Below are 12,431 nucleotides of genomic sequence, written 5' to 3' on the forward strand. Positions count from 1 at the left end.
ACACAGTTATCCAGCCACACAGTTTAAGGAACCCCCCTTCCCTTCCCAATCACCAGAGACGGCTTTCAATTCCTTTGATATTTACCTCCACGTGTCCACCCCGGCGCTCTTTGCTCCTGTGATGGACACCCAGCCTCAGCGTCTCTCTCCACGCCACACCCTTCCTGTGCCCCCATCCCTGCCCAAGAGAGGGAGAGAGGGAGAAAGGGGGAGAGATGGAGAGAGAGGGAGAGGGAGGGAGAGAGAAGGAGGGAGGGAGAGGGAGGGAGGGGGAGAGGGAGAGCAGGGGAGAGGGAGAGAAGGGGAGAGGGAGGGAGAGAGGAGAGGGGGGAGAGAGAAGGATGGGGAGAGAGGGAGGTAGAGGGGGACGGGGGGGGGAGAGGGAGACTGCCTAAATTCGTTAGACCAACGTCAATGTCCGCATTGTAAGTGTTTACATTATTGCAATTCTGTAAATGCTTGTCTGAGCCGAGCGTCCTAGAGCCACGCGATACTTTGCCTTTGCTGCTGTTCTCCCAGTATTTAACTATCGCCTATTTTTCTCTCTTTTTAAAAATATTTATGTATTTATTTAGGCTGCGCAGGGTCTTAGTTGCAGCACATGGGATCTTTAGTCACGGCATACAAACCCTTAGTTGCGGCATGTGGGATCTAGTTCCCCAACCAAGGATGGAACCTGGGCCCCCTGCGTTAGGAACGCGTAGTCTTACCCACTGGACCACCAGGGAAGTCCCTCACCTATTTTCCTCTTGATCAGTTTTCTAGGTATTTATCCTTCTTCTAGCCCCAAACTCTCCCTCAGTGGTTCAAATCTCCTCTCAATAGAGCAAACACAACAGTTATTCCCCCAGTTTCATCTTCCTCAGGATGACTGCTCCCGTCTGCCAGGTGGGGGACCCCAGAGTCCAGGATGCTAGGATGTGACAAGAGTGGTCACTGGGCCACCCAGCTGCCGTGCTGGGGACAGACTGACGGGGCAGGGAGGTGCAAGCAGGGAAGCCAGGAGGAGGCTATTTTAGTAATCAGGGTGTGAGACCATGGTTTCCCAGCACCCTCCCCACCGCCCCCTGGTTGCAGTGGTGATGGTGGGAAGTGGCTGGTTTCTGAAAGATGCTGAAGGAGAAACCAGCAGGACTGGATGTGAGGTAAGGCAGGAAGCAAGGAGGGGAGTCTGCACGACTGAGCCCAGGAATGATGGATGGGATCGGAACGCTGACGGACAACCTCAGGGGTGAGTCGGAGTCCATCTGGGCTGCTGTAACAGATGCCACAGACTGGGGGGCTTGAGTTCTCACAGTTCTGGAGGCTGGAAATCCAAGATCAAGAGAGTCTGTGTCTGGTGAGGGCCCCCGTTCTGGTTCATGGGCCGCGTCTTCTCGCTGTGTCCTCACCTGGAGAAGGGGAGGCGGGGAGCCTTGTGGGGTCTCTTTTCTAAGAACACTAATCCCATTCATGGAATCTCTGCCCTCATGACCTCGTGAGGTTAGAAGGCCCCCCTTCTAACACCATCACATTGGCGGAGTCAGGGCTTCAACAACGGACTTTTGGAGGACACAGATATTCAGACCATAGCAGAGAAGAGCCCACGTTCAGGTGGATGTCTGGTCAGGTGGGCGCTTAGGGGCGTCCCCACACCCACGCTCGGGAACACCCCCGCTGTTTGCCAAGTGCTGTGGGCCCCTGCCAGTCACTGCAACAGGGAAGTTCTGATTTTCTTGAATTTCTTCGATGATTCCCCCCCTGTCTTGTCTGCGGTCCCTTCCTGAAACTATTATACTTTTCTTACTGGACCGAACGGAGGGCCCAGGGATCTTCTCATCTTTTTTCCATCTCAGTCGTTTTGCTGCTCCTCGGAGATTTCCGGCCCCTCTTCCCTCGGGCTCCGCGTCCTCAGCCCCCCCGGAAGTTCACGGCCGACACCGAGGGCGGTGGGGCGGCGGCCCAGCCCGGGTTCGGCCCGGCTCGCGGCGCCCCGGGAGGCGGGCGGGAAACGCGCTGGCCCGAACCGTGTGTCCGGGGTCGATTTGTTACTTCAGAGAAATCTCACGTTTCGGCCGAGCGGGCTTGTGCCCGGCTCCGCCCAACTGGGAGTTAGAACACCTGAGGCGCCCGGTTCCCAACCCGCTTCGGGATGGGAGCGGTGAACACGCAGCCGCCCGGGCCCCGGGGCCGCGACGACCGGTCGTGGGGAACGTTCGCGCCCGGAACCCGCGGCGCGGTGGCGCGCCGGGGGACGCGCTTGGGCGCCGGACGCGGGGTGCGCGCGCAGCCGCGGTTCCGGTTCCGGTTCCGACCCGGCAAGGAGGAGGAGCGCGAGTCCGGCCTGCGGAGGTAGAGGCCGCCCCCTCACCCCTCACCCCCGCTCCTCCACCCCGCGTCCCGCCCCGCCCCCTCCCTTGCAGGGGCTGCGTCAAGTGGGGACCCTGCCTTCCCTTCGCGGCGCTGGCGGCGACGTCCAGGCCCCCGGGGTGTAGGAGTGAGTCAAGTCCACGTTCAGCCATAGTTGGAGGGAAGTTGATCGCCTTGTCGGAAACAAATCCATTTCCGGCCTCATTGGGCCGCAGGAATCCTCCTTGAAGCACCACGCCCCTCCCCCCGCACTTTCTTTGTTTGCTTTGTGCACTAAAGAGGAGGTGATACTCAGCGGGGCTTTGAAGGATGCTTAGGAGTTTGCCAAAAGGGGGAAGGATGACAATTGGAGGTGGGAACAGGAATCCCGTGTTTGGGGAGTTTGTAGGCTTCCATCCCGAGGAGGGGCATGTTTGGAGACCTAGGCAGGGACAGGTGGGGGTAGGGGGCACCGGTGCTGGGCCCAGGAACACAGACATCCCCAGCAGGCTTCAGGGGGCCCCCGGAGGTTCTGATGTGAAACGTGAAAGCCCAGCGAGTCTAGCGAGCTTTCCTCAGTCCCTATTGTGCCCCCACCCCATGTCCCAGAGCCGCTCTTCAAGGCAGACGGCATCTGTGGATTAAGCCACGGCCCAAGATTGTAAGCTTCATCCCTCCAGATGGCATCTTTAAAATAGTATTTTACGTCCTAATATGGAGATGGGTTTAAGCGTTTGCTTTTCCCTTTTGGTGTTTTTGATTTGAATGCAGTGTGAGTGTTACTTAAAAATGTAACTTTGAAAGCGGCTCCCCAGACCACAGGCAGCGTGCTGAGACAAGTGTCCGGCGCAGAGGGAGGGTGCGGGCCCCTCCCCAGCCGCGCACCTTCCCCGAGTCCGCAGACAGCGGGCGGGCTTGGCGGCAGGTGGTGGTGAGCCGTCAGGTGCCATTTGATTCATTTCGAAACCAGCCGCCTTCATTTGAATGCAAGTATCGTTCTTATCGCGTAATTTTTGTCACATGGCTCCGTGGTGAGCATGGGGCTGAGCGTGGCTGGGCCGTGTGCTTCCCACTGTGTGTGCTGGGCGGTTCTCACAGGAGCCGAAGGCTTAGACGGCTGAGGAAAACTCGGAAAAACCAGTGAACGTTCCAGGCTGGGCCTGTTTTGACTCTAGAATCTGTGCTGTCAACCAGCACCCCGGTTAGGACGTGACAGATGTCATCTTCCCGGCGTTGGGTGTGTGTCCTGAGAGGGCCGTGGTTACCCTAAGTAACCTAAGTGGTCTGGCCTGGGAACCTGATGGTCAGAGCACTGAGTGGCTTCTGCTGGGTCTCTGCCTGGGCTCCGGCCTCCCGGAGGGAGCTGAGCGTGGCGTGGCCTGCCCGGGAGAAGGCGTCCGGTTCTCCAGAATTCAGGTTTCCGTGTTCTTGGCCGGGATTTTTTGACATTGCTGCACGGTGGTGCTGACCTCATGACGTCGGTTAATCGAGATGGGGAGAAATCCGTGGCCGAACTGCATTTACTGGGCGGCAACATCACTCCAGGCTGTGCCACCGGCAGTGATGGGGGGCCCCGTGGCCAAGGGGGCTGGTGGTTGGAAGGCGTGGCCTCTTTTCCTGAGGTAGCTGTTGGCCTTTCTGCACCTGGACCTGCTCAGGACACAGTCATCTGACCTGACCTCGTTCTTTCTGCTTGTTCAAGGCAGGGCCTTGCTCCCCTTGACCTTGGAGATTTTAGCTCTGTATTGAATGGCTCGATGATGGGTGGTTTCGGGAGCACCTAAAAGCTGTTTCGAAGGGGTGGCCCCATGTTCCCACGTGTTCAGTGGGAGAAAAAATTAGTGCAGCTTCTCTGGAGGCCGCTCTGGCAGCGTTTACCCAGTTAAAAGTCATTTGGGTTGTAGGCTCCGTGGTGAGCAGGCAGGGCCCCTCCTCAGCGTCTGTTCCACAGACACCCCCGTGTGAGCACAGCTCCGTGTCCCTGAGCCTCCCTCCCTGCAGGTCACCTGGCAGGCTCCCCGTCCCCCGAGCTCCAGCCACCTGCCCCACCCTGCCTCGGGACACCCGTCCCCACGCGGAGCCGGGTGGTCTTGCCACCTCCCAGCACTGGGACACTGGGGCCAGGTCACTGCTGCCGGACGCCAGGCCTGCGGTGCTCTGAGGGCCAGCGCAGCGGGCGTTCCAGCTGCTTCTGTGAGGACTTCATCATTGTCCCCATGAGCCTTCCGTGAACCACTAGGTTTAATTGCGAGAAGAAGGCTATCTCATTTTTATTTGCCTCTGTCGTTTTGAGACATTAAAGAGCTACAGAAAATTACAGATACCCTGTAGGTCCACCATCCAGAACAAATAATTTTAATATTTTCCTCTTTTTTTCTATTTTTTTTCCTTTTCCTTTTTTGTACCAAAGAAAATGTTAATGCTGAGGTTGAAATACCTCCATTTGAAAATATAAATGTCATTTATTAGACTTTTAAAATCTGATTACAAAAGTCGTACGTGCTCATTGCAGAAAATCTGGAGCAAATTGAGCAGCGCTAAGAAGAACACGAAAGCCACCTGTGGCCCTGCTGCCTCGTGTCCACCTGGAGGCTCACCTTCCTGTCTCTGGAGGGACGTCCCTCCCCTGAGCAGCGCTGCGGGGGCGGGTGCAGTCGGGCCGTGGCCCAGCCCCACACGCGTGTGTGTGCCCTGGCCTCCTCAGACCTTCCGGACCACCTGGCTTAGCCATGGTTTTTCAATATCAGAATTAACCCTGCAGTGAACACCCCACAGTGAACCTTTGTGTACACGGCTGATTATTTCCTTAGGATACATTTAAAAAACAAAACCGTGGGAACAGAGGGCTTGCATTTCCTGTTTTCATGTCGCATCTAGAAGGGACTGCTGAGTGCCCTCTTTGGACGGCTGAGCCGTCACTAGGCTGGGGGTGCCGCCCAGTTAATGTGTGGTGTCTCTTGGGGCAGCTCCCAGCACGGACTTGGCCTTCCCTGCCCAGGGCCTTCCTCACCACCTGTGGTGTCTCAGAGTGGGTCGGTGTGCTGCAGCCAGCCGGGCCTGGGTCTCGATGCTGTTTCTCCAGTTGCTCTGTGGCCTTGGGCAGGTGGCTTCACCTCTCTGTTTTTCTTGGAGGTGCTGCTCTGACTGCCTGCCCCCGGTATCCGTCCCCAGCCCACTGTGGATTTGCTGCTGTGGAGTCAGAAGTCAGCTAGCCCTCCCACCCCTGGCCAGGGAGGGAGGGGAAGTGGCGGTCAGCCTGTCTTCCAGTTTTCATTTCAAGTTCTCAGACCCCAGCTTCTCTCTGACTGGCCCCCCTCAGTGTGGTCCAGTCCCTGGGGCCCCAGGGGGAGCAGGCAGAAAGCTTGCCCTTCCTAGGCCCCTCACGGGGTGTCTGGACAGAGGAAGGCTGAGCCGGTGGGTGTCGCCGGCAGCAGCTGTGACATTGCCTGTGAAGCTCTGTGAGGCCTGCCAGGCAGAGGGGTGGGAGCAGCAGCCACTCCTGGCTGTCCGTCTGTCTGTCCTCCACGGCACCCAGTGCCTGAGTGCTGTGCTCCTAAACACCCCAGAAAATGCTGTCACTTCAGCGGGCACCCCCGAACATCTGTCTTGCGTGGTCACCAACAAGACTCAGGCCTCGGGCCGTAACCCAGAAACGTTGTGCGGTAGGTTTTCTGTTTATAGATTCTCTTTGTTTTAGTTTCTCCTGTCTGTAAAGCAAATAGAGAAGAATTTGCTAGAAGTGAGAAGAGGAAGCGCTTAAAGCCCCTGGTTTGCTTCTCACTAGCTCATTTTCTTTTCTTTTCTTTTCTTTTTTTTTTTTTTTGCGGTACGCGGGCCTCTCACTGTTGTGGCCTCTCCCGTTGCAGAGCACAGGCTCCGGACGCGCAGGCGCAGCGGCCATGGCTCACGGGCCCAGCCGCTCTGCGGCATGTGGGATCTTCCCGGACCGGGGCACGAACCCGTGTCCCCTGCATCGGCAGGCGGACTCCCAACCACTGCTCCACCAGGGAATCCCACACTAGCTCATTTTCTTTCTGAAACTGGCACATCTCACATGTTTATTACATTTCTTATTTTCTCTGGTCAAGCCCAGCTGTTTTCTTACAATTTGTCAGGTTTCTTTATAGTAACAGAAATCCAGAGGTGTGAAACCAACTGCGAGCCCGCCTCTGAACCTTGCGTAGAGGACAGAGCCCAGGACGTCACAAGACACTCTGGCCTCCTTCATCTGGAAGGGGTGTGGGCCACGTGTACTGGAGAGCCTACCGGTGGGGGAGGCCTGGAGCTTTTGGGAGTGTTTCCATAGGACCTCGGAGCAGCCGTTGGGGAGGAGATGGGGCCGCCGAGGCCCCTGCAGGCAGGAGGGTCAGGCAGGCGGGCATCTCTCTGGTGCCAGGTTTCCGCCTGCTGGGCCGGGAGGCTGGGAGACCTTGTGTCAGAGCCCTTGCCACCCGGGGCAGCCAGCATGCGGAGGATCTCAGGACAGAGGAGAGCTCAGTCCTGACCTTTACTGCTGTGGGCCGTTTGTTTTGTTAGGTAATTATAAAGTGTTGTGTGTAGTCTGTTTTTTAAATTAACAACCGAGAACAAAACTGTTTGGTACATGTAACAAACATAGCACATTTGTTTTCCCCCGTAGCAAGTTAATGAAGGAGACGGAAGAGTGAGGCTTGTCGGGGAGAGGATGCGCTGAGCCCGGGAGAAGCAGCCTCCTGGCAGCAGGTGCGGGGCTGCCCGCCCGCCAGTCCCCACCTTCCCTGCTTTGCTGGGCCCGCTGGAACGGGAACGAGAGTTACAAGTTTTATTTTATGATGTTGTTGGACAATGCCTTGGAGGCGTCCTCATCAGCCTCTGACACTCAGAAGTGCTCTCTAGGGTCCCTGTGAAGTCTGCCCCCCCCAGCCCCCGCCCCAGTAACAGGGAGAGACACGCCCCCGCCCCCCCCCCCCGCCACGGCATAGCCAGCATCAGGCCATTTCCTTGTGCTGTCGTGGGCCAGGGTGGCCGTGGGCGTCTGGCGTGGTGACTCTGGTGGGGAACGATGGCTGCGGGTGGGAAGGCTCCGGCTGGGCTCCTGGCTGTGATTTAGGAGGGGGGACTTTGAATTTTCTCGTGGGTGAGATAGGGTTAACAGTGCTTGCCTTGCTGATTAAACAGGGTGGTCGAAGGTGGAAACACACGTAATATATTAAGTCTGTTACCAAATAATACTCATTAAAAATCCTTCAGGAACAACCGGGGGAGCTGGTGCACCCGTCAGCTCCCCGTCAGGGATGCTGCTCTGGCTGAGAGCGCCCAGGCGGAGCAGAGGTGGCAGAGGCTGCAGTGGGGAGGGCACGGCAGTGGGGACGCCGAGCCAGGGCAGGTGGGGGCCCGTGGACCTTGCTGGCCGCCCTGGCGCTGGGAAGGAACCGTCTTCCGTGGTTCTGGGGGTCAGGAGGGCTCCTGACCTCTCGAGTGGAGGGGTGGCAGCGTGGAGGGGGTACGCCCGGCCCCCCTTTCCCAGGCCGCCTCCTCTAGAGCACACTGGAGAATTCCAGGTGCGGGTCGTGGCTCACAGCCTTCCTGGGGAGCCCTCCTCCTGGTGGACGGACTGTTTTGGTCATTGTTTAGTAGTTAGGCTGTGGGGAAGAGAGGGAAGAGTTATGTTTTGGCTTAAAAAACAGAGTGACGCTTTGCAGACATGTGAACCTGCCCTGTTTGCGTCTCTGCTCTATTTTAGACAGGTTCCTAGGAGTCCATGGCTCGGCACGTGTTCCAGAGCAGAAGCGAGCCCAGTGCCTGTGCTCCGCTCGCCGGAATTTCCAGGCCCCGCTGCTGGCGGGGAGGGAACACAGCCAGCCCTTGAACCAGGCGGGGGTCGGGTGGGCGTTAGGGGCGACCCCACAGCCGAAAATCCGAGTGACTTCACAGCCGGCCCTTCCTGCACACCCCCGCCCTCCGTATTCACACTCGTGTAAGTGCCTCAGTGCAGATTAGTGAAAACAAGCCACGTGTACGTGGACCCGCGTCGTGCACACCGTGCTGTCCAAGGGACCTTGGCACATACTTCTCTCGGCTCGTACTTCTCCGGGTTCAGGTGTTTGAAAACCGTTATTCAGAGTTTACCTGAAGTGCATCGAGTTCTGTTTGTTTCTCCTTGGCTTCCCCTAGTTTAGTTCATTGTTTTAGAATCTTGCATGTTTTTAAAACCTTTAAAGCAATGAGATTGAATAAAAAGCTGAAACTTTGGTCATTTAAGTTCCAAAGGTGTGTGTTGTGAGATCGTTAGCATTTCCGGTCTCGGGATGTCCGCCCGTGATTGGAAGTGAGGCCACCTCTCCGGCCGCCGTGGGGGTCCGGCAGCACAGGGCAGTGACCGCAGTGCCCTCTCTTCCCGCCAGGTACCGGCACTTTGTGTCTGCTGCTGCGACGCTGCCCCGCGTGGTGATGTCCCTCCGGCGCCTGGCCTGGGCCTGGCCTGGGCCGTGTTGGTGGCCAGCCCCCCGGAGGTGCAGAGGACGCGGCGCCCTGCACACGGCCCCGGCCGCGCGCTCCGACAGCAGCACGCTGGGCTTCCGCCGCGCCCTGGGCTTCGGGGACAGGATCGCCCTCGTCGACCAGCACGGCAGCCACACGTACAAGGACCTCTACTCCCGCAGCCTCTGCCTGTCCCGGGAGATCTGCCGGCTCCGTGGCTGTGCCGACAGGGACCTGCGGGAGGAGAGGGTGTCCCTCCTGTGCAGCAATGACGTCTCCTTCGTGGTGGCGCAGTGGGCCACGTGGATGAGCGGCGGCATCGCCGTCCCCCTCTGCAGGAAGCACCCCCAGGCTCAGCTGGAGTACTTCATCCGGGACTCGCGCAGCTCCGTGGTCCTCGCCGGCCCGGAGCACGTGGAGCTCCTGAGCCCGGTGGTCCAGAAGCTGGGGGTCCCGCTCCTGCCTCTCCCGCCCGCAGTCTACCACGGGGCAGCCGAGGACCCCGGGGAAGGCCGGCTGCCAGAGTGGGACTGGAGAGACCGGGGCGCCATGATCATCTACACCAGCGGGACCACGGGGAGACCCAAGGGCGTCCTGAGCACGCATCAGAACATCAGGGCCGTGGTGAGTGCTTCTGGGGCCGCCACGGTTGGGAGGTGCAAGCTGTGTCCCCGCAGGCCAGTCCCAGCAGCAGTCACGGCAGGCGGCCTTCTGTTCATTCTGCAGGGCCAGCCACAGCTCTCATCGTCCCACCCCCGGGGCCGCGTGACCGGCAGCCCCACTGGCGGTGTAGGGGGTGCAGTGCCCAGGTGCCGGGGGGTAACAGGCCCCCTCGGGCTCCTCCAGAGCCGTGGCGTGTGGAGCATGGAACGGGCCACTCTATGTGACGCTGAGGTTTTAAAGGAAACCAGCCCCAAAGCAATTATCCAGATGTGCCGTCAGCACCTAAGTGCGGCTGGTTTGGGAAACGAGAAGCAGGAACTCGTGTGCGCCACATCGTAGGTGTTAGCTTGTGTTCCGTGGCCTCAGTTACCATTTCTGTGAAACTCCCCAGCCGCTGTATCTATCTGCAGTTTATACTCTTCTTGCTTCCAAAAAGCATTTGCACGTACAGTGAAGACTTTTACACAGCAGGAGTGGGAAAATAAGAGAGAAGTTCAAACCCACAGAGGGAGGTCAGAGGTCAACGCCATCAACTCAGGCTAATTCAGTCCATAAGTCAGCATGAACTGAGTCGGGCCGGCTGCAGGCAAGGCGTGATTACACGTCGTCTCTGTCTCCGCGGAGGAGACGTGCTTTTTGTCTGGAGAGGCCATCTCTGGACCAGTATCTCTGCGGGGTGGGCATCTCACTTGTGTTCGCACATGGCCGTCACCGCGGCATGCACCAGGCAGGCTCGGCAGTGATCGGGGACTTTTTGGCTCAGCCGGGGCGAGGATGGTGCCAGAACAGACGTGGCTCAGACAGACAGCCGGGTTCCAGCCTGGCCTGTCGGAGCCGCCTGAGGGGAGAGCTGCCCAGCGTCTGCAGAGGCCTTTGACCCCAAATCAAAGGCCCTTTCAAACTGGCTGAAGCCCCTGACTACATGCGGCCCTGTTCTCTAGCAGGAGGGTAAGTGGTGGACAGACGGCCCCGCGGTCAGACCCCAGGTCATTCTGTTACCATGTCCTCCCATGCCGTCAAGGGCGGGGCAGCGGCCGTCTCCCCCGCCTTTTCGGCTGGCGCGGCCGGCTGTGTGCGCCGTCCTATTCTGAGGCTGTGCTGCCGTTCTCCAGGTGACGGGGCTGGTCCGCAAATGGGCCTGGACAAAGGACGACGTGATCCTCCACGTCCTCCCGCTGCACCATGTCCACGGCGTGGTCAACAAGCTGCTCTGTCCGCTCTGGGTGGGCGCCACCTGCGTGATGCTGCCCGAGTTCAGCGCTCAGCTGGTGAGTCAGGGCCGGGCTCTCGGCGTCGCGGGCTCCGGGCCTCCGCGGGCTAGGTCCCTTCTCTGGGGTGCAGAGTCCCAGCGGCGAGCTTCCTGTTACTGCTGGAGCAGAGGGTCGCCACTGGGGCTTCGCACAGCACAAGTGTACTCTCGGTTCTGGAAGGCCAGGTCCAAGTGAGGCTCGCAGGGTTAAGGGCCAGGCGCCGCAGGCCTGATTCTGTCTGGAGGCTGCGGGGCGGAATCCGCTCCCGCCTCTTCCAGCTGCTGCAGGTGCCTGTGTGCCCTGCCTTGTGGCTGCATCACCCCCGCCTCTGCTTCTGTATTCTCGTGACCGCTGCCTCTTCTGTGGCCAGATCTCCCTCTACATGAGGACCCTGTGGCCATGTCGGGCCCACCCAGTGTCCAGGGCAACCGCACCTTCTCCAGACCCCTGCAGAGTCCCCTTTGCCGCGTGAGGGGCGCATCCACTGGGGTGAGCACGTGGATGTCTTGGGGCTGTTGTGCAGCTGACTGCTGGCTTTCAAGGTCCCAATGGATGGCCCAGCTGGGGGCTCCGTGTCAGCCTCCCCACCGGCCCCTCTTTTCAGCAGGGGGTTCTTTCCCAGCACTGCCCTGCGGTCAGCGGGGCAGGGAGGCCGAGTGGATACGAGGTGGGGCAGAGCGGGCACTGCAGAGCAGAGTGCAGAAGGAGGGGAGCGACCTGGCCAGACGCTGCCCCTGCCCCCGGCACGTGGTGAGCTGCTGTGCAGCAGTCCCATCCCAGCCTCCGTGTCCCATGTACTGGTGGGGACAGGTGCCTGGGGCAGGTGAAGGCAGGGCTCTGAGGTGGTGATGGGCTGACTGCACGGAGAGGCTGCCGGAGTGACACATCCCCGTGGGGCCGGCAGGAAGCACAGGGCTTGAACGAGACCCTACTCTGTCACTGACTCACGCTGTAACCTATACAGCATGGGAATGCGAAGTGGGAGAGCCCAGGAAGCACCTGGGCTGGGCTTCTGTGGGCGCTGGACTTCAGATGGGGGCTGGGCTCCAGGTGGGGGCGGGCTCCTGTGGGGGGCGGGGCTCCGGTTGGGGGATGGGCTCCAGGTGGGGCAGGGCTCCTGTGGGGGCGGGGCTCCTGTGCTGGCTGCTGTCCTGCAGGTCTGCAGCCCCAGGAGAGGAGTGGCTTGGAGACCTCTGCACAGCAGGGCTGCCGAGTGAGGTCTCTGGAGAGGTGCCCAGGCTCGGCCCGCAGCACAGAGCTTGTTGTTTAGTCACTTTATTCCAGGGTGAATTTCCTCACGAGGGGTCCCTGAGGCCTGGGGTCCCTGGTCTGCAGAATCCATCGTTCACTGAAGTCGGCCTCCTCTGTCTCCACCAGAAAGAGGCAGCTCTAGATAGATCATCTCCGGCCCGTCCTCACATCACGCCTGGAGCCGTAATTCACATCGGTGCTGGTGCCAGGTCAGAGTGAGAGGACGAGGTGCTACAGACAGGCTGGTCCCGGGCGAGCCCCGCACCTCCCTGACCTTCCGTCTCGTCCTCTAACGGAGGAGCGATGAGCCTGGCGCAGGGTGGGCACTGAGCCCAATCCCAGCAACGCAAAGCAGGGAGAAGCAGGGACCCTTTCTCCTCCTGTTTGCAAGGGTGCTGCGTGCAGACCAGCGTCAGGGAAGCTGGGGACCCTGTGTGCTGACAGGTGATGCTGTTGGGTTTAGAGAACGTAGCTTAAAAT

At 59.5% G+C, this 12,431-nt stretch overlaps 1 protein-coding gene across 9 annotated transcripts in view; it reads left to right on the forward strand.

The window, feature by feature from the left end:
• The first annotated feature begins 2,276 nt into the window (after positions 1-2,276).
• The window catches only part of ACSF3 (acyl-CoA synthetase family member 3), a 63,555-nt gene continuing 53,400 nt past the window's right edge, over positions 2,277-12,431 (forward strand). For 6 of the 9 annotated variants that reach the window (XR_011376947.1, XM_070044136.1, XM_030849459.3 and 3 more), the window contains exons 1-3: positions 2,282-2,331; positions 8,712-9,411; positions 10,563-10,718. Coding sequence is in view for 8 of the 9 variants with exons in the window: in XM_070044136.1 (XP_069900237.1) it covers positions 8,758-9,411; positions 10,563-10,718 (810 nt within the window). In the remaining variant the exon portion in view is untranslated. Of the gene's footprint in view, positions 2,332-5,341; positions 5,991-6,967; positions 7,051-8,050; positions 8,285-8,711; positions 9,412-10,562; positions 10,719-12,431 lie in introns of those variants that run through there. The other 3 variants (XM_060288480.2, XM_060288481.2, XM_060288482.2) reach the window with 3 other exon arrangements.

Source organism: Globicephala melas, chromosome 19 (genome assembly GCF_963455315.2).
Source record: "Globicephala melas chromosome 19, mGloMel1.2, whole genome shotgun sequence".
NCBI lineage: Eukaryota > Metazoa > Chordata > Mammalia > Artiodactyla > Delphinidae > Globicephala > Globicephala melas.